The sequence below is a fragment of the Haliotis rubra genome, unplaced genomic scaffold (assembly GCF_003918875.1).
Source record: "Haliotis rubra isolate DU_JTF1 unplaced genomic scaffold, ASM391887v1 Scf25, whole genome shotgun sequence".
Classification (NCBI taxonomy): domain Eukaryota; kingdom Metazoa; phylum Mollusca; class Gastropoda; order Lepetellida; family Haliotidae; genus Haliotis; species Haliotis rubra.
This window is the reverse complement of record NW_025766558.1, coordinates 2863013-2885054: the sequence shown is the minus strand read 5'-3', so window position 1 is coordinate 2885054 and position 22042 is coordinate 2863013. Positions and strand designations below refer to the sequence as shown.

At 39.2% G+C, this 22042-nt stretch overlaps 2 protein-coding genes across 3 annotated transcripts in view; one reads left to right on the top strand and one right to left on the bottom strand.

The window, feature by feature from the left end:
- LOC124279436 (centrosomal protein of 170 kDa-like) overlaps window positions 1-8217 on the bottom strand; it is a 158943-nt gene extending 150726 nt beyond the window's left edge. Inside the window, exon 1 of the mRNA XM_046715262.1 lies at window positions 8000-8217. Within this exon, the coding sequence (XP_046571218.1) occupies window positions 8000-8104 (105 nt within the window). The 5' untranslated portion in view covers window positions 8105-8217. The remainder of the gene's footprint in view (window positions 1-7999) is intronic.
- Window positions 8218-10210: 1993 nt separating this feature from the next.
- The window catches only part of LOC124279437 (serologically defined colon cancer antigen 8-like), a 44782-nt gene continuing 32950 nt past the window's right edge, over window positions 10211-22042 (top strand). The window contains exon 1 of one of the 2 annotated variants that reach the window (XM_046715264.1): window positions 10211-10292. The gene's annotated coding sequence lies outside the window, so the exon portion shown is untranslated. The remainder of the gene's footprint in view (window positions 10293-22042) is intronic. The other variant, XM_046715265.1, reaches the window with a different exon arrangement.

Genomic DNA, 22042 nt, shown 5'->3' with positions numbered 1-22042 from the left:
TCTTCCTGTTTATTGTTCCAACGTATAGTTTATAGTGAGTGTAGACTTGTGAATGGCACGCACAGTTCACTCAGTACACAGGTCACTCTGACCTCATAATGGCCACGCACTGACACAATACCACAAATATCAAATGGTATACCTATACTAATAGTATATTACTTGACAAGAAATGCTATCAGAACTATGCAAATATTTACCTTCATAATACCTAAAATATATTTCTCTTCACCAAAATAATACAGTATTATACAAATATTTACCAACAAATTGTCAGAATATATCACTGTTTTCACAGGTTACAGCAAGTAAAAGTCTGCCGAGCTCAACTTGAATTGACTAGTAATGACAACACAACAGATTATCACTTTTCCAAATATTCAAATTTACGTTTAAATCATGGGAGTAAAAATGTTCCCCTTCTTCTCCTTGATGAAATATCCAAACTCTACAGTTAATATGTGTAAATTGTGAAACCAAATGTTTGACAATTCTAAAGAAAATTAAGCTTATTTTTGTAAAATTCATAGTTTTACACCTGTTTGACTTGTGGTATTCTGTTTATGATAAACTTATGAATGGCTAGAACTGCTAATTGAATTGAATCTACCAGAGTAAACATACACACATGCACTTTCAGTAAGCAATACTACAAAAGTCAACTTCAAATCAAATCAAAATCAGTATCCATTTGCACGCTATAAAAACTGCGTCCAACTCATATATCACAACTCTACAGTGTTTTTAATTCATTTCTGGGCAAATTTTTCCACAAAATGTAATTTTCTGCAAGATAGGTCTATATCTGCACTGAATGGACATTTCCGCAAAACATTCCGTGACCATGGCATCTCGGAATAGAGCACGGAAAAGCTATGATATGATGGTTATACTTGAGGACATATATTGGAAATGTCAATAATTATGAAACACTGGTGCAGAGAGCCTGGAAGACAAGAAAGTCCTTCTGCTCTCCCATGTCACACTAACAGATATACCATGTCATACTTCACCATCTACCATGTCAAACTAACAGATATACCGGTACCATGTCATACTTCTCCATCTACCATGTCACACTAACACATCCACTGTGTCACATTAACATGTCTACTGTGTCATATTTCACCATCTACCATGTCATACTGACACATCAACTAGTCAGCTGTGTCTACAAGGTGGATGGTGTGGACACTCCCTGGTGTAAGCAAAAGGAAGGGGTGCAGTGACCACAGAATCTGTGTCACAATTCATAACTACAAGCTGTTAAACCCTAAACACAACTACTGAAGCATATTGATAATACTCTCATCCATATACCACATATCAGCTCTTCTAACTTTATGGGTAGTCTCATACACAACTGTTACAAGTACCACTTCAGCTACATGTATAGTCTAATGAGGACAAATGTATTTTCAATGCCATAATACATGGAGAATATGTTTCAAGAGAAGGCCACACCACCTCCTAAACAAAATATCTACAACTATAAATATTTGGGGCAAAAACTGAGCCACACTTTGGACAGGACATAGAAGCTGGATTTTGTCAATACCCAGCATACATACACTGACTGTATTGAAACAATGGAACCTTGATCATGTGACCTCTTGTGTGACAACCTAAGATACTCTCTGTGGTAGAATGTCAATAATTATCACCTGTGTTAGTAGCACTAAAACATTGTTACAAACAATAACAGAGCTGTTATCCATGAAAGTGCCATGTTTTCAAATTCCAATAGTTTTAGAAGAATGATTGAAGCTTACAACCATGCAGTTATAATGTACAGAACTGGGCCTACTATGAAGTAATAATATATAGCACTGGGCCAACACTGCAGTGGTAACATAACACTGGGCAAACATTGCTGTGATAACATATAGCACTGGGCCAACACTGCAGTGATAACATATAGCACTGGGCCAACACTGCAGTGATAACATATAGCACTGGGCCAACATTGCTGTGATAACATATAGCACTGGGCCAACACTGCTGTGATAACATATAGCACTGGGCCAACATTGCTGTGATAACATATAGCACTGGGCCAACATTGCTGTGATAACATATAGCACTGGGCCAACACTGCAGTGATAACATATAGCACTGGGCCAACATTGCAATGATAACATATAGCACTGGGCCAACACTGCAGTGCTGCACTGGGCCAAACAGTGATAACATATAGCACTGGGCCAACACTGCAGTGATAACATATAGCACTGGGCCAACACTGCTGTGATAACACATAGCACTGGGCCAACACTGCAGTGATAACATATAGCACTGGGCCAACACTGCAGTGATAACACATAGCACTGGGCCAACACTGCAATGATAACATAACACTGGGCCAACACTGCTGTGATAACATATAGCTGTGATAACATAGCACTGGGCCAACATTGCTGTGATAACATAACACTGGGCCAACACTGCTGTGATAACATAACACTGGGCCAACACTGCTGTGATAACACATAACACTGGGCCAACATTGCTGTGATAAACACATAACACTGGGCCAACACTGCTGTGATAACATAACACTGGGCCAACACTGCTGTGATAACATAACACTGGGCCAACACTGCTGTGATAACATAACACTGTGATGCTGTGATAAATATACACTGGGCCAAACTGCTGTGATAACATAACACTGGGCCAACACCAACACTGGCCAACACTGCTGTGATAACATAACACTGGGCCAACACTGCTGTGATAACATATAACACTGGGCCAACACTGCTGTGATAACATAACACTGGGCCAACACTGCTGTGATAACATATAACACTGGGCCAACACTGATGATAACATAACGCCAACATGATAACATATAACACTGGGCCAACACTGCTGTGATAACATATACACTGGGCCAACACTGCTGTGATAACATAACACTGGGCCAACACTGCTGTGATAACATATACACTGGGCCAACACTGCTGTGATAACACATAGCACTGGGCCAACACTGCTGTGATAACACATAACACTGGGCCAACACTGCTGTGATAACATATAACACTGGGCCAACACTGCTGTGATAACATATAACACTGGGCCAACACTGCTGTGATAACATAACACTGGGCCAACACTGCTGTGATAACATAACACTGGGCCAACACTGCTGTGATAACATAACACTGGGCCAACACTGCTGTGATAACTGCAGTGATAACATAATACTAACACTGGGCCAACACTGCAGTGATAACATAACACTGGGCCAACACTGCTGTGATAACATATAACACTGGGCCAACACTGCTGTGATAACATAACACTGATAACATAACACTGGGCCAACACTGCTGTTAACATAACACTGGGATAACATAACTGCTGTGATAACATAACTGGGCCAACATAACACTGGGCCAACACTGCTGTGATAACATAACACTGGGCCAACATTGCCAACACTGGGCCAACACTGCTGTGATAACACTGTGATAACATAACACTGGGCCAACACTGCTGTGATAACATAACACTGGCCAACACTGCTGTGATAACAACACTGCCAACACTGTGATAACATATAACACTGGGCCAACACTGGGCTGCTGTGATAACATAACACTGGGCCAACACTGCTGTGATAACATCATAACACTGGGCAGTGATAACATAACACAACACTGCAGTGATAACATTGCTGTGATACACACTGGGCCAACACTGCAGTGATAACATAACACTGGGTGATAACATATAGCACTAGGCCAACACTGCAGTGATAACAACACTGGGCCAACACTGCTGTGATAACACATAGCACTGGGCCAACACTGCAGTGATAACATAATACTGGGCCAACACTGCTGTGATGCTGTGATGATACATAACACTGGGCCAACATTGCTGTGATAACACATAACACTGGGCCAACACTGCAGTGATAACATAACACTGGGCCAACACTGCTGTGATAACACATAGCACTGGGCCAACACTGCAATGATAACATAACACTGGGCCAACACTGCTGTGATAACATAACACTGGGCCAACATTGCTGTGATAACATATAACACTGGGCCAACACCACAATGATAACATAACACTGGGCCAACACTGCTGTGATAACACATAGCACTGGCCAAACACTGCAATGATAACATAACACTGGGCCAACACTGCTGTGATAACATATAACACTGGGCCAACACTGCAGTGATAACATAACACTGGGCCAACACTGCTGTGATAACATATAGCACTGGGCAGCAGTGATATTTGTACAGCAATGGACCAACAGTGAGTGAGTGAATATAGTTTTATGCCACTTTTATCAACAGTCCAGCAACATAAAGGTGGGGACACCAAAATGGGCTTCACCACATAGTGATGTATGTACAGCAATGGGCCGACCATGCAGATTAACCATGCATTGATACAGAGCTGTTGTCAATGAAAGAGTCATGTCTTCAAATTCCAGTAGTTTCAGAATACTCATGATTGGACCACCCCTGCAGTGAAGGCCAATCACCTTCACACAACTCTTCCAACTATCTTATCTCAATGTCAACCATGTTTTCACTTCTATCTCTGCTCTGCCCAGTTTCTGGATGGAGGGGTTACTAAACTACATCAACTACTGTATATTACCAGGGATACTCTACAACAGGGATAGGTCACTCGCTTGCTTTCTTTACCATTTGTACTAATTAGCGTGTGCCTCGTCATGCTCCAACACACACAGTGACTTGGTTCGTTCCCAGCGCAACTTCGGCTGCGTTTAACAGTACTTCAGCCATTTTATTGTATCAGTCGGAATTTTACAATGAATGAATGAATGAATGAATTAAGAGCAAGAATTATATGTGTATGAATGAAATAAATAAAGAAAAAGAACAAAAGAAAGAAATACATATGTGAATGAATGAAAGCATAAATGATACACCACGGCCATCCCTCCCCAAACATGTTAAGAACGCAAAACTATCGGTAGAACACATGTGTTAACATCAGATGTCCTTTTTTTTTAAAATCTACTTTGAGACATTTTTTTACATTAGTAACTATACTACCCATCAAAAGTTTAGACTCACTTAAAGCACTCACTATATGTTATGTATATGTATGTGGTTACATCGAAGATGAATTTCTCCACCAACTTGGGGGAACCAACTGAAAACCTTATGCAGATGAATTGCACAAGGATGATGCTTCAAATTGCGAAAGGCATGAGCAAATGTCGTGCATGTGAACAGATGCGTTTTGGTGTAAAGTTTTGTTAAGAATTCGCCAATTTTCACAGATTTTAATCATTTACTGAACTCATGACAATAATCTTTTCAATGTTACGAATATGTTTTACAATACACCAGTTCATAACTAAACAGTACCTTTAAACAGTATGGAATATTTTGCAAAAAGCTAGTTTAGAACAGTGGACAAGTAAGTGGCTACATTTACACTAGTGAGTCTAAACTTTTGATGGGTAGTATAATTCAGATATCTTATTGCATGTGTGGAATGGCATGGGCATTGACAGAATGTTAACTGACACTGTCACAGACCCCTCAAAAATAGAAAGTTTAGAACTATCACAAAGCGTTGTAAACACCTTTCCAGTTTGGTCAAATACTAAGATCAACAAGAAAGAAAGAAGTTTTAGAACTATAACACTCAAGCATCACAAGCATCAATGGCGTATCAGAACAGATCGGTGATATGTCATATTTTTCACACACCTCAAATACACCCTAACAATTTTTTTAAATTATAAAACTATCACTATTACTTGCAAACACCTTTCACCTGATGGTATATTCCCCTCATAAAAATTAAAGGTGTATGTGAAAGATGTCTTAGAACAATAACTAGAAACACTCAAACAATGCCCTGTAGTATTTCAATGGCAGATCGGCGATATGTCATATTTTTCACACACCTCAAATACACCCTAACAAATTTTTTTAAATTATAACACTATCACTCTTACTTGCAAACACCTTTCACCTGATGGTATATTCCCTCATAAAAAATTAAAGGTGTATGTGAAAGATGTTTTAGAACAATAACTAGAAACACCTCAAATAACACCCTGGTGTAGATATTTCAATGCTAAAAGCAGATGAAAAACTATATGTCATATTTTCATACACCCTAACAAAAAATTTAAATTATAAAACTATCACTATTACTTGCAAACACCTTTCACCTGATGGTATATTCCCCTCATAAAAATTAAAGGTGTATGTGAAAGATGTTTTAGAACAATAACTAGAAACACTCAAACAACGACCCTGTAGTATTTCAATGGCAGATCGGCGAGATGTCATATTTTTCACACACCTCAAATAACAATTATTTGACTTAAAATGAAGTGACAGAATAGGTAACTTATCTTCTACATGTAGGTTTTCAGTTGTCACAACACTCAGCGTATGTAATCAGCTGTTGAAAATAAACCAGGCTCAATCTTAAAAACTACGCTGTCGCCATATTGGCTACACTGGTCACGTGACGAGCCGAGGCATACGCTAAGGGGCTTTCCGAGGAGTGACCACTCCCCCTTATATAGTCTCCCTGATATTACTCAATGTAATCAGTGTTCTTTCTTTAGCTCACGGTACCCATGATACCTTTTGTATATTACTCAATGTAATCAGTGTTCTTTCTTTAGGTCACGGTACCCATGATACCTTCTGTATATTACTCAATGTAATCAGTGTTCTTTCTTTAGCTCACGGTACCCATGATACCTTCTGTATATTACTCAATGTAATCAGTGTTCTTTCTTTAGGTCACGGTACCCATGATACCTTCTGTATATTACTCAATGTAATCAGTGTTCTTTCTTTAGGTCACGGTACCCATGATACCTTCTGTATATTACTCAATGTAATCAGTGTTCTTTCTTTAGGTCACGGTACCCATGATACCTTCTGTATATTACTCAATGTAATCAGTGTTCTTTCTTTAGGTCACGGTACCCATGATACCTTCTGTATATTACTCAATGTAATCAGTGTTCTTTCTTTAGGTCACGGTACCCATGATACCTTCTGTATATTACTCAATGTAATCAGTGTTCTTTCTTTAGGTCACGGTACCCATGATACCTTCTGTATATTACTCAATGTAATCAGTGTTCTTTCTTTAGGTCACGGTACCCATGATACCTTCTGTATATTACTCAATGTAATCATTGTTCCAGTGTACCCATGATACCTTCTGTATATTACTCAATGTAATCAGTGTTCTTTCTTTAGGTCACGGTACCCTTGATACCTTCTGTATATTACTCAATGTAATCAGTGTTCATTCTTTAGGTCAAGGTACCCATGATACCTTCTGTATATTACTCAATGGTCATGACACAAGCATGAGTACACAGTTTTGTCATGGTGCTCATGATGCCAATTACTGGATTGTCGGTCAAGATTTGATTGTTTATAGACTGTCAGTATATAAATGGAATATCCCTGACTGCAGCCGTAAACAACAAACACTAATCTTCCAACATCCTAATAAAAGAGTACCCGTGAAGATCCAGGTTAGAATTGATCTTCAGAACCCAAGCTTGTCGTATGAGGTGACCAACGGGATTGGGTGGTCAGGCTCGCTGACTTGGTTGACACATGTCATCGTATCCCAATTGTGTAGATAGATGCTCATGTTGTTGATCACTGGATTGTCTGGTCCAGACTCAATTATTTACAGACCGCTACCATATAGCTGGAATATTGCTGAGTGCAGCATTAAAAATACCCAAACCAACCCAATAAAAGCCCACATACTGGATGGAAATATTTATCAATACAATACAGATATGTGACAACACAGAGCCATGATAATCTTACAGGTTCACCTCTGTTTCTGTGAAAGGAAAGAGGTACATGTGATATCAGGTTGTCTGTCTGGCTTTTCTTGTTGGATATATTTCTCAGTTACAACATGAGCAAAACAGATACTGACATCACAGTCTGGTATCACCTTATTTAAAACAAGCATGGTTTACCTCTTTAAATTTCTTCAATGGTGTAACAAGTTGTTTCGTCTGTATCCCATACTTGGACTGGAGTTTAGATATCAGCGACTGCACTTTAACACGGATACACGCCATTTAAACATCAACAAGATGTTTCACATCTTGCTCTGAAGAATCAGTTGTTATCCAAGACTGAAGCTGCTACTCTTTGTCTCTGTCCGTTCACCTGCTTCCAAACAGTTTGCCAGCTATCTCCAAATGAGAACGAACAAAACTCACAATAAAAACCAATGGCTACAGTTGAGTGTTGATGTTAGACAGTTAAACACAATGTGTTGTGTGTGTTCTTCAACGCTCAAATCAACAGGTCTCTCTCGGTGAGTCCAGACTGGAGTTTTTATCACTGAAATTGTCAGAACACGGAGTTCCACTTGGAATTCATTGACTGCCCAAGAGGGATCACCTTCACGCAACTATTCCAACCATCTTATCTCAATCTCAACCATGTTTTCCTTAAAGCTTGCTGTCATCAGGGAAACACACAAGCAACTCCAGCGAAGGTAGTTTTCAAACTTTTACAGAATTCTTACCCAGAATTAAATATCTTTCCTCAAAGACAGGATTTAATTCCACCCAACAAAAACATTTCAATTTAAGTCAAGTTCAATTTGTAAACTGATGAGCTGTCTTTTCCAAACCCAACACAAGCATTGCGAAATCCAACCTTAGTTCAAGTCAAACAGCACAAAAAACGTCCCACAGAGAAAGTGACCATCTTCGTCCATACTTCTTTCTCAAGGAATAACGTGTTAATCCAGTCTGGTCCTATACTGACTGGTTGAGTAATACGAGGTCATTTCAACACCACAAGAAATGTATTTGCTTGGTCACTGTGGCCAATTGCTCAGAGACGTGAGTTTCCCAGCTTTGAAGATGTTGTGACAAGATGATGGGGCTCTGTCTTGCCCTGCTCCACTGGTTGGACAAGCTGAATCACATTCATTTGTTTTTAAGGATTGAAATAGACAAGGTGCACGAAGCATTACAAGCGATGACGCATGATTCACAGTCCAAACACAATGCTAATGACACTCACCTCTTTCAAATGCTTGACAAAAATACCTTCAAACCAACCTGTGAGGTAGGTATTGTTTTTTAAATGCAAACATAAAAATATCATCTGTGCCAGGATCGGCCTTCACCACACGACGAGCCTGATGATCAGCGGTCATGCAGCCTCGTACATTACATATTGGGTGATATGACGACTTGTAGAGAATCTCCTAGATAAGTGAAGCATGCCCACGACCCTTATGATACAAACTACAGGATCAACTCAATGTTGGGAAGATCCTGGAGTATACTGGAGCACACTCTTCTTCCCAGCAACACTACAGATAAACTCATTATCAGATAGGCAGAAGCCAGCATTCATTCCTCACATCGGTCCTGCCACGGTCAAATTCCTGCAGGGGAGGCTCCAATTGATAAGTACTTATTAAGGATTCAAGTCAACAAAATGTTCATGATAATCCATTAATATTCAAAACAGTCCTCTGATTGTTGATACAAAAATACTACTGAACATGATTCCCATGGTGATTTTGTTCTCAGCTGGTGATAAAACAGTCATATCATCCCACCAAATATTTGAGGATATTCAATATCCCAGGACGGTGTTATATTCTTCACACCTTCAAATAATGTCACATTGCCCTGAATTTCACGTGATGATCTTCCCCAGTGACACACCGACCACAAATCTAGTCCTGCCTCTCAAAGGAAATCCCACAATTGGCTCCAAACAGATGTGCACTAACTCCAGGAATAAAGAGTTATTCTTTCCAGTGTTTGAAACAGAGGTGCTAGATTTCCCTGTGTAAACAGCACTGGTTAATCCCATTCTGGGGGAGCTTAAGGCTTACACAGTCACCAGTATTCCCTGACATCACAAAAACATGGAGACCCACAGCCTTCCAACACCGCTTTCATTATTCAGACACACATTACAAACTATTGCCTTTTACTTAAGAATGCATTTGGGGCAATAAAAGTATTCACAAAATGCTCTCAGTCACATAAAAGTCCAGCCAACGTTGACAGAATGACAGCAGAGTGCGAGCCACACGATTTCATTCTTACATTCACAGCAGAAAAGAAGTTTACTGAGTGGATAAAGGAAGGTGTTCCCCACATGGAAATTCATTTTGTGAGAAGGTAAAAGCACCATAGCTTGATGAACCTCACCTACAGCTATACAGACATGTCGGTGAATAGCTGCAGACCCACTGCATAGGTGGGTTGTGTCTTCCTCAACAAATAAGTAAGTTCTATTTTCTTCTATATCAACCATGTCCTCATGTCAAAGGTGATGTTGACCAAATGAAGCATGTAAGGAACCTCAAATATTCAGCAGTCCGGTGAAACTACTGTCAACATAGGTTTACTGGAGCATTCAGGTGAAAATAATACAACATTAGCATCTTGAGTGCTTTGATTTTTTCAGTGACTAGATTTCAATCAGGATATATTCCCCTTTCATTTCACTGATACAGTGTTGACAGTCTCCACCAAGCTCCCTTGAAAATGTCGAGGTGCTTTAACTACACATATTTAAACACGTTTAAAATCCTTTAAAGCATATCAAATGTATATCCCTCTGACTTCTGATCTTAAGTGTGTGTAGTGTCACAAAGTATTCCATTAAAGCACTTTGATATATGTTGCATTTAGAATATTTGGAATTCATTTTAAAGAAATGTTTTATAACATTTTACATGAAAGTATTTTGTTGATAATAGATCCATTAGGCTCTGTAGCTCACCTGATCTGCTGTAAATCCACAAGATTTATCTGGACTCCATGCACTCACTGTATCATTACAAATGATGTACCTGATAATTGTGACACTGTCTCTTTCAGCACAGCTGAATATCCACGCTGTCTCAAACTATCCATAATTCTTTCTTACAATTCTGTTTTCATTTATATAATATTTTCTTATGTATAATAATACATGAGTATTCATTGTAATAGTTGCATCTCACCCTGGGGTTCAGTTTGGAGGAAACATGCTATCATGTGTACAATGTCCAGAGAAAAACTACCTCATTTCTTTTCATGCTAAGTCTTGGAACAAAAAGGAAATCATAAACATGATCAAACGTAAGAAATAAAGTAAATGTGTACTTTGAAATTAAACCCTGAAAATTTACAATTGCGTGATGCACCATTTTCATTATATTTCTCATTATGCTTGGCACTGTTTTTTATATGCAGATAAAATTGATGATCTGTTATTGACGGTCCACTCCCATTTGTGAGACTCCCAGTTATGAGACAGTGGAGTAGGTAATTAGCAAAGAAAACACACCTTACTCCCCTATCTGATAGAATGGATTAACCCCAGCTAATTATGGATTAGCTATTTAACTGAATCTTGTGGAGGTAACTTAATGAAACTCTAAAAGATAAGTAATTAACCTACTCAGATAAATGGCTTTAAAAAATTAACACTTTGTGTAGGTAACTTCGTGATCATTTGAAAGAGAAATTAATTTACCTACTCAGATTTACGTGTTTGAAAAATCTAGCAATAACTGTTGTAACTATAATTAATCCAAATGTATTTATTAACCTTCGACTGCTCTTTCTGATCACCATTATGGCAGGCCTTCATCTTTTTCAGTATTTCAGTATCTATTGAAAACAATAAATGCTCTTCAACGAACAATGTCTTCTGTGTTAACTAACTCATTAATGAACTATGCCTCCTGCGGAGTACTCTTCAGCAACAGGGCTGTTCCCACTTTCATCGTAGGGATGGGGAAGCACCACCTGTGTGCACTGAACCATTAATTAATGTGTCTCACAACTGGGAGGACACCGTTATTGACTATTGTATTGTGTATTGTGTACAATCATTAACCATTATCTGTAGATGTTATGCTCCCATGATCTACTCATGAAAACACCAAATATCAGAACTCTACTGATTTGACATAAAATAGAGAAGGAAGTTAATTATTATACCACTAAAAGATATTTGGACATCAATATATTTTAGCATCTGCGTTAACACTCCTTATAAGAAGAATCTACTGTGTTGCACTATGTCGTATAACCAGTAGGTTTTCATGTGTGAATATTTTGTCTAGTCACCTTTCCAGATTGACTAGTCTGAAATCCCGAAAAAGGAAAACACCTCAAATGCACAATATATTTTTTTTTAAAAGTACAGTCAAATTAAGATGTTTGTGATTTACACTTTTCTCTCCCAACTCCTTCAAGGTACCTGATCATTGGTGTTATAAAATAATTATGAATTGTTCAGTCAATTCACAGAGGATATAAAGAAATTAACTCCCAACTCCTTGATATTGATCAGTACCAGAAATACAGAATACATCTTTTTAACACAAACCTTTTCTAGAAGGACTACCAGCTACCATTACAAATTAGCTGACATGCTGTTTCAGGTGTAACACGTTCACACATAACACATGCTAGCGGTAAAGTTCTGTCAGTGTGAAAAACAACATATCTGCACATGCACGTGCCTACCCTTCTACACAGCTGTATTGGGGGGAAAGGGACAAATCATACACATGACATATACAGTGTAACAGTAATGATGGATGTCAAGATCTCAGGACACGAAAATACATAATTTTAATATGTCAGTGCCATAGTTGGTCTGTCACTTCATAAATCCTCTTGCGACCATTGGCCCACCACCTTCACGGTCTAGTGGATAGAGTGCCTGCCCAGAGAGCAGAGGTTTGGTGGTTCAATCCCCCCCAACCACAATACACTGAAATATGGTACTTGTTGTTACTCTGGCTAGAATTCCACACGGAGGGGGTGAAACAAGGACTGGTGTGAGTGGAGTATCCATGTTACAGCTGACTGGTATAATACTAAGGCTGTAACGATTCACTCGCATATTCGATGAATTGAACCGTAGCCCTTCATGAATTCAATTTGTTATTCGTGGTCACCAGAACCAAATATTAACGAATATTTACGATTTGTTTAAGGGAGCATGTTTTACTTGAACCCTTGTGTACTTTTAGAAAGTGAGATATGCAAGAATTGAATATGCAGTAGTGCAAGTCATGTTAGTTTGCCATGGCCACACATGGTACTGTCATCTATAACTATAACATACCAAATTTGAGTGTCATGAGATCACTGGTTATTGCTGTGACAAATCAAAACTGTCAACATGGGCATTCCATATTGTACACCAATCACTTAACTACAATATTGTATTCATGAATAATTATTCGTATTCATTACCCACTATTCATGATACGTATCATATTTGCCACATAGTGTATTCGTTGCAGCCCTATATAATGCAGGTCTGGGACTAATCAACTCATGTCATCATGTTCACTGTTTATTGTAATCACATCAGTATTGCTTCCTGCACAATCTCAGTCAGCCATTGACTCTACACATCACTTGCATGTAACACTGTCAGCATCTATCAACATGGATACATTGCTACAAACATCACGTAATAATACGGAAACCGATCTATCTTGTCATCAGTTACATCATTTCTAAATGCTACTCAATGCTATTCATAACAATAAACATCATTCAGCTGTAGTACTGCTGAAACAGATACCAGGTATATACTCACAATATAGTCACAATTGTACAATCGACTCTTCAGGGGTGGAAATAACTTTAAAATTGCTAGTGTACTCCGGTACAGTGGCACATGTAAACTCACTTGCCCTGATATTTTTTCCACTATAAAGGCCGATTTTCTTCTTGATTTTTTGAATAAACAACATAATTAACATTGGAAAGTCAACTGGACACCGGTACAGCATGATATGCAAATTTGCTTGCCCGACAGAAAAAAACACTGGACTGGGACGTCGGGCAATGGGTTATTTCCACCCCTGCTCTTATTCTCCATTTCTTATGAATGTGGAAAGGATTTTGTCGCTTCTATGCAGAGTGCAATGTGCGCATTTTCAGGCAGGTTTTCATTCTTCATAATGTCCATGCACATGCAACATGCTGAGGTTGTACCATTTGATACAGATTAGATGAGAGTGATCCTTTGTCCGTAGTTTTGTATAGTTGCGTTTGTGGACCATGTGGTCCAAGTTTATCAGAGACTCCATCTGCAGGTACGATAAGCTTCCACATTCTTCACTGACAGTTCCAGTGTTCAAGGAATACAAAATGAAATTTGCTGCAGACTAGTGGTGGTCCGATTAACTGAAATAATCCAAGATTGGTCGCAGTGACTGATCCACCAAGCAATCGATCATGTTTTCTCATCATCGAACACAAACAATTTTGGAACACTTGTTTGCATTTACAATATTTTGCACAAGCTGGGTTTAGTCTGTTACATTTCATAAGCACTACAAGCCCGCTCCAAGTCATAAATGAATTTATCATAAAGACTCCAGGAAAAGTATGTTCCTAACAAGTAACATACTATTCAGCCTTTAAACATGTTAGATTTGCAAACACATTTTGTGCAATTTGAAAAAACCCTGAATGAACTACATGTTATTTCTTTATTGTTTTGTGCATTACCAACCATAACCAGGAAAATTTGATAAATGATGCTAACCAACTATTTTTGAGGATTGATCGGTTGTAATGAACCAGTCATTATTTATGATATTTTAACCAATTCCCAACACTACTGCAGACTTTATATTTCAGAGGAGGCCTAGATAAATCCCAAGATAAGAGGAATATATATGTCATTTTCTTTTGTTTCAGCTCCAATCACAATATTTTCCAGAGGTATTTTACAATCATAATTGATGGGAGTACATAATGGTTTGAGTTTGGAAAAAGATTAAAAGTCAAGTTAGTTTATCATGAATCATATTGCACAATATTTTCCAGAGGTATTTTACAATCATAATTGATGGGAGTACATAATGGTTTGAGTTTGGAAAAAGATTAAAAGTCAAGTTAGTTTATCATGAATCATATTGCCAACCACTCCATATATACTTACTGTGTATCATATAACAAACTGATATATATACTCATGGAAACAAATAAGGGAACATATGAACGTACAAGTGTTCCTTTATTTATTTTCAGAATTTCACCCACAGTGCAATCCATACCTTGTGAAGAAACCTGGAAAAGAATAAAGGAACACTGACATACTTTCGTGTGTTCCATTATTAGTTTCCATGAGTATATGTTAAGACCGCTGGTGACAAGCCAGAATGATAGTTTCATCATGGCTGCTATGGCAGCCATGTTGACAATCAGGCGTCACTTAGTTGTGAGACACTGGTACATTGTGTAAACTTGACAGGAAAGACTGTTGGTTGATTCATATCAGGGCAGCAAATGTGTGTTTAGGTGAGCTACCAAGGGATTGGTCGCTCAGTAGTGGTGTAACGATAAGACAATACAGCATTGTATTGAAATAAGAGGTTGACGATACAATACACTGATTTACAACTCTTTTCTCATACCACTCATGACATGACAAGTTATATTGATGTAAAAACATGTCAATAATAACAGAATCTGTTCACACAGCAGTTCATGCAGATTCTCTAGTGTTTTTTGATTGGCTGTGAATAGCACAGTATCCCCACACTTATAGGTGTCATCTTTACAATATCCCACATTTTGCCATCTGAAATCTAAAAGCAAATGCTTCAGGTGATTCCCCAGCACAAAGAGAGACAATATGAAATGAAAGTACTAAATATAGTTACTGTACCCATATTGTAAGGGACCCGTGAAGATCCGGGTTAGAATAGGTCTTCAGCAACCCATGCTTGCCACAAAAGGCAACTATGCTTGTCGTAAGAGGCGACTAATGGGATCGGGTGGTCAGGACTAACATGTCATCGGTTTCCAATTGAGCAGATTGATGCTCATGCTGTTGATCACTGGATTGTCTGGTCCAGACTCGATTATTTACAAACTGCTGCCATATACCGTATATGACCGTCTATAAGCCGAATTTTGAGGACCAAAAAAAGCAGTCTGTAGAAGGGGGTCGTCTTATCCATGAGTTACACTTTCGTCAAACTTTTTTCCAGGGGTAAGAAAACAACATTGTATCACTTGGCGTGAACAAACAACAAAAGACGACTTTGTCAGTAGAGACGTCAAATTTGCAATTAAACATCACTAGACAAGGTTAATTACCTTTTAAGTTATAAGTTGTTTTTGCTGGGCATTGTTTTATTTGCAGGGATTAAGATTACCGTGCGTATTTTTCTCGTACACAAAGCCGGAAATAGCAATCAGCTGTGCACTGCGTTTCCTGGCGAACAAGTTCAAACATGCACAATAATATAGCGGGGCCGAATTCTGGCGCAGTCATCAGTAAAATATAATACAGAATACCGTTATTTAACCCAAAGAAATATATTCTAGCACTGTGTAATTTTAGTTACAGTTTTGCTCTATAAATTAATTAAGATTACCCGTGCATATTTGTCTAAATTACACAAAGCCGGAAATAGCAATCAGCTGTTGCATACCTTTCCCGTGAACAAGTTCAAACATGCACAATAATATAACGGGATGAATTCTATTGATTGAATACTATTATTTAACCCAAAGAAATATATCCTAGCATTGTGTAATAGTTTTTATGTAAAAAATATATAATCAACACTAAGGTTATACGGACCATCATGAACTTGGTAAGCACGTGACATGGAACGAGGTGGTAATCAGTTTGTGATTGTTGAATGGGGTAAAATAAGCAAGCCAGTTTGTTGCTACAGATACCATATACCGAGGGACAGGCCTCAGCAGTACTTTATCATATATGGTCTCTGGTTGCTACAATAAATATGATATTTAGAGAAGCAAAATATATTATGCATTTTCTGTCAACTACACTTCGTTTCGATCCGTGAGTAATACAATATATATGACAGTGAATTCTTTGAATAATGTGGACCAAAGTTATAATTATTGGTAACTCTCTTGCAGAAATGTCAGTGTTTATTGTTAGTGGACTATTTTTCTTATTGTCATATATATATAGATGAAATATGGACACTTAAATAATATATTTTGAAACAAAAGTTGACTTCAGTTTTTATTTACCGATGGTACTTTTTCTCTTGGGTTCACATTTCCATACTCACCGATTTCACAAAATGGCGTCTCGTTGTTGATGCAAGCAGTGATCGTCGGGATATAAAAAGGAACACAAACACATGTTGCCACAATACACCGGTAATCTTTATTATGTAATATTCTCACCAACACTTACGCTGTATATCCACTTTCCAAATGGCGTCACCGTTGTTGATGCAAGCAGTGATCGTTAAAAAAGGTAAAACAAACACGGTAATCTTTATTATGTAATATTCTGCGTACTGGTGTCAGTATAATGTGTCTGAGTGGGGTATTCTATGCTTGATGGAGCACATACTTAGTCCGGCTAGTACTCTGGCGACATACACATACACACTGTTGCACGCCGCCAATGAGCAAATATTCTCAAGCACGACGTAAAACCCACTTTCCATTTCACTCACCTCACCAAGTTATATTGATGTAAAAGCGTGAATAATAACAGAATCTGTTCACACAGCAGTTCATGTGAATAGCACAGCATCCCCACACTTATATGTGTCATCTTTACAATATCCACATTTTGCCATCTGAAAAAAAGCAAATGCTTCACGTGATTCCCAGCACAAAGAGGAGACAATATGAAATGAAAGTACTAAATATAGTTACTAACCCATATTGTAAGGGACCCGGAAGATCCGGGTTAGAATGGAGTCGTTGATGGAACATACTTACCACTAAAGGCAACTATGCTTGTCTCTGAAGGCGCTAACGGGGATCGGGTGGTCAGGACCTATCCTAATGAGAGATATGATTTTGACACTGATTTTGTTGGTCAAGTTTGGGGTCGGCTTATAAATGGGGTCGGCTTATAGACGGTCATATACGGTAGCTGGAATATTGCTGAGTGCGGCGTAAAACTAAACTCACTCACCATATTGTTAGGATACATATTGTATTGCAGCCTCACCGTATCAGTGCCACCCTGTCAATCAGTTCAGTCTTTCCTTCCTCGGAAATTGATAGTGGTCCTTGCAAATCAGACATAAGATTGACATCATCTGTTTAATCACTATATCCTGGGCCCAATTGTACAAAGTGATATCCCATAATTTATTGTTGTTTGTTTGTTGTTTAACGCCACACTCAGCAATATTCCAGCTATATGGTGGCTGTCTGTAAATAATCGAGTCTGGACCAGACTATAAATTGAACAACATCATGAGCATCGATCTACGTAATAGGGATTAGATTAGATTAGTCAGCGAGCCTCTTAGTTGCCTCTTAGTTCAAGCATGGCTTGCTGAAGATCAATTCTAACCGGATCTACATGGGTGCCCGTAATGTAGACCTATGCTGGTGGATCTTGGTCATTACTCCCTTTATTGCTTTCACATAACTTCAAGCTGCCATGAAGAAAAGGGGGAGAACATTTCAGTAATTAAATCCTCATCTCATTGTCTCGTTAATCTGCTGTTTCAGCTGTAACTGGTTGTGTTGCATCCCAGAATAACAGTGGAGCCATATAGCCAGGTGACACACTTGATGCCAGTGGCACAGACCTGGCTGTCTTACATAGCATGTAAGGAGGAGGGAAGGGAGGTTTTGTCCAGGAGTGTACAAAAGATTACTCTCCCTTTAATGCCATACATACTGGGAACCTTCAAGTCCACTTTATTTATGATCTCCTCAAAGGACACAAACTTATGTAAAGTATATCATTATTTACACATCACACAAATACTATTCATAACTAAAGAACATGACATCCCCCAGCCCACCCAAATATTGCTTCAGGTAGAAATGGGAGGAAATGGCCTTATTATAGGCACACCTCCTTCTCAATATACATGACAAGGACTATAGGCTTGCTAACTGGGATGTTGCTGCACAACGTACCAATGTTATTGTGTGGGTGAACAATGTGTCCACTAGCATAGGGAACACACTTATCAAGATGATTTCAGTCCTCCAAAATATCACACAACAAACTGAGCAGATCACTATCAGTATCTAGAACTACAAAGTCTCATTGTTTCTGATAACCTACATTAGGCCACAACAAACAGTAAAAACATCTGTTGGTGTGACATTAAGGCTATCTGCAGAAGACTATAATAAGTTGTTATGAAAATAGGGCCAGTAGTGACAACAGATATAAACGACAAGGCAACACTCAGTCATCATCCATCATCACACTGAACTATGACTCCTGTTATCCACATCGGGTGACAGGATCAAGGAAAATATTAAAAGGTATCAAACTGAGTATATGTAACTCTAGGTGAGACTTACTGGCTTCCAAGAATAGGTCCCTTCAGGGTCAATACAGTCTCATATCACCCTACAAGCCCATGTTGTAACCATAGGTCCATACAGTCTCATATCACCCTACAAGCCAGTGCTGTAACCATAGGTCTATACAGTCTCATATCACCCTACAAGCCCATGTTGTAACCAATAGGTCCATACAGTCTCATATCACCCTACAGGCGAGTGTTGTAACCATAGGTCCATACAGTCTCATATCACCCTACAAGCCCATGTTGTAACCATAGGTCCATACAGTCTCATATCACCCTACAAGCCAGTGCTGTAACCATAGGTCTATACAGTCTCATATCAACCTACAAGCCCATGTTGTAACCATAGGTCCATACAGTCTCATATCACCCTACAAGCCAGTGCTGTAACCATAGGTCTATACAGTCTCATATCACCCTACAAGCCCATGTTGTAACCATAGGTCCATACAGTCTCATATCACCCTACAAGCCAGTGCTGTAACCATAGGTCTATACAGTCTCATATCACCCTACAAGCCATGTGTTGTAACCATAGGTCCATACAGTCTCATATCACCCTACAAGCCAGTGTTGTAACCATAGGTCCATACAGTCTCATATCACCCTACAAGCCCATGTTGTAACCATAGGTCCATACAGTCTCATATCACCCTACAAGCCCATGTTGTAACCATAGGTCCATACAGTCTCATATCACCCTACAAGCCCATGTTGTAACCATAGGTCCATACAGTCTCATATCACCCTACAAGCCCATGTTGTTGTAACCATAGGTCCATACAGTCTCATAATCACCCTACAAGCCCATGTTGTAACCGTGTTAGGTCCATACAGTCTCATATCACCCTACAAGCCAGTGTTGTAACCAATAGGTCCATACAGTCTCATATCACCCTACAAAGGAGTGTTGTAACCATAGGTCCATACAGTCTCATATCACCCTACAAGCCCATGTTGTAACCATACAGTCATACATCTCATATCACCCTACAAGCCAGTGTTGTAACCAATAGGTCCATACAGTCTCATATCACCCTACAAAGCCAGTGTTGTAACCAGGTCCATACAGTCTCATATCACCCTACAAGCCAGTGTTGTAACCAATAGGTCCATACAGTCTCATATCACCCTACAAGCCAGTGTTGTAACCATAGGTCCATACAGTCTCATATCACCCTACAAGCCAGTGTTGTAACCAATAGGTCCATACAGTCTCATATCACCCTACAAGCCAGTGTTGTAACCAATAGGTCCATACAGTCTCATATCACCCTACAAGCCAGTGTTGTAACCATAGGTCCATACAGTCTCATATCACCCTACAAGCCAGTGTTGTAACCATAGGTCCATACAGTCTCATATCACCCTACAAGCCAGTGTTGTAACCATAGGTCCATACAGTCTCATATCACCCTACAAGCCAGTGTTGTAACCATAGGTCTATACAGTCTCATATCACCCTACAAGCCAGTGTTGTAACCATAGGTCCATACAGTCTCATATCACCCTACAAGCCAGTGCTGTAACCATAGGTCTATACAGTCTCATATCACCCTACAAGCCAGTGTTGTAACCATAGTTCCATACAGTCTCATATCACCCTACAAGCCAGTGTTGTAACCATAGGTCCATACAGTCTCATATCACCCTACAAGCCAGTGTTGTAACCATAGGTCCATACAGTCTCATATCACCCTACAAGCCAGTGTTGTAACCATAGGTCCATACAGTCTCATATCACCCTACAAGCCAGTGTTGTAACCATAGGTCCATACAGTCTCATATCACCCTACAAGCCAGTGTTGTAACCATAGGTCCATACAGTCTCATATCACCCTACAAGCCAGTGTTGTAACCATAGGTCCATACAGTCTCATATCACCCTACAAGCCAGTGTTGTAACCATAGGTCCATACAGTCTCATATCACCCTACAAGCCAGTGTTGTAACCATAGGGTCCATACAGTCTCATATCACCCTACAAGTCAGTGTTGTAACCATAGGTCCATACAGTCTCATATCACCCTACAAGCCATGTTGTAACCATAGGTCCATACAGTCTCATATCACCCTACAAGCCAGTGTTGTAACCATAGGTCCATACAGTCTCATATCACCCTACAAGCCAGTGTTGTAACCATAGGTCCATACAGTCTCATATCACCCTACAAGCCAGTGTTGTAACCATAGGTCCATACAGTCTCATATCACCCTACAAGCCCATGTTGTAACCATAGGTCCATACAGTCTCATATCACCCTACAAGCCAGTGTTGTAACCATAGGTCTATACAGTCTCATATCACCCTACAAGCCAGTGTTGTAACCATAGGTCCAAACAGTCTCATATCACCCTACAAGCCCATGTTGTAACCATAGGTCTATACAGTCTCATATCACCCTACAAGCCCATGTTGTAACCATAGGTCTATACAGTCTCATATCACCCTACAAGCCAGTGTTGTAACCATAGGTCCATACAGTCTCATATCACCCTACAAGCCAGTGTTGTAACCATAGGTCTATACAGTCTCATATCACCCTACAAGCCCATGTTGTAACCATAGGTCTATACAGTCTCATATCACCCTACAAGCCCATGTTGTAACCATAGGTCTATACAGTCTCATATCACCCTACAAGCCCATGTTGTAACCATAGGTCTATACAGTCTCATATCACCCTACAAGCCCATGTTGTAACCATAG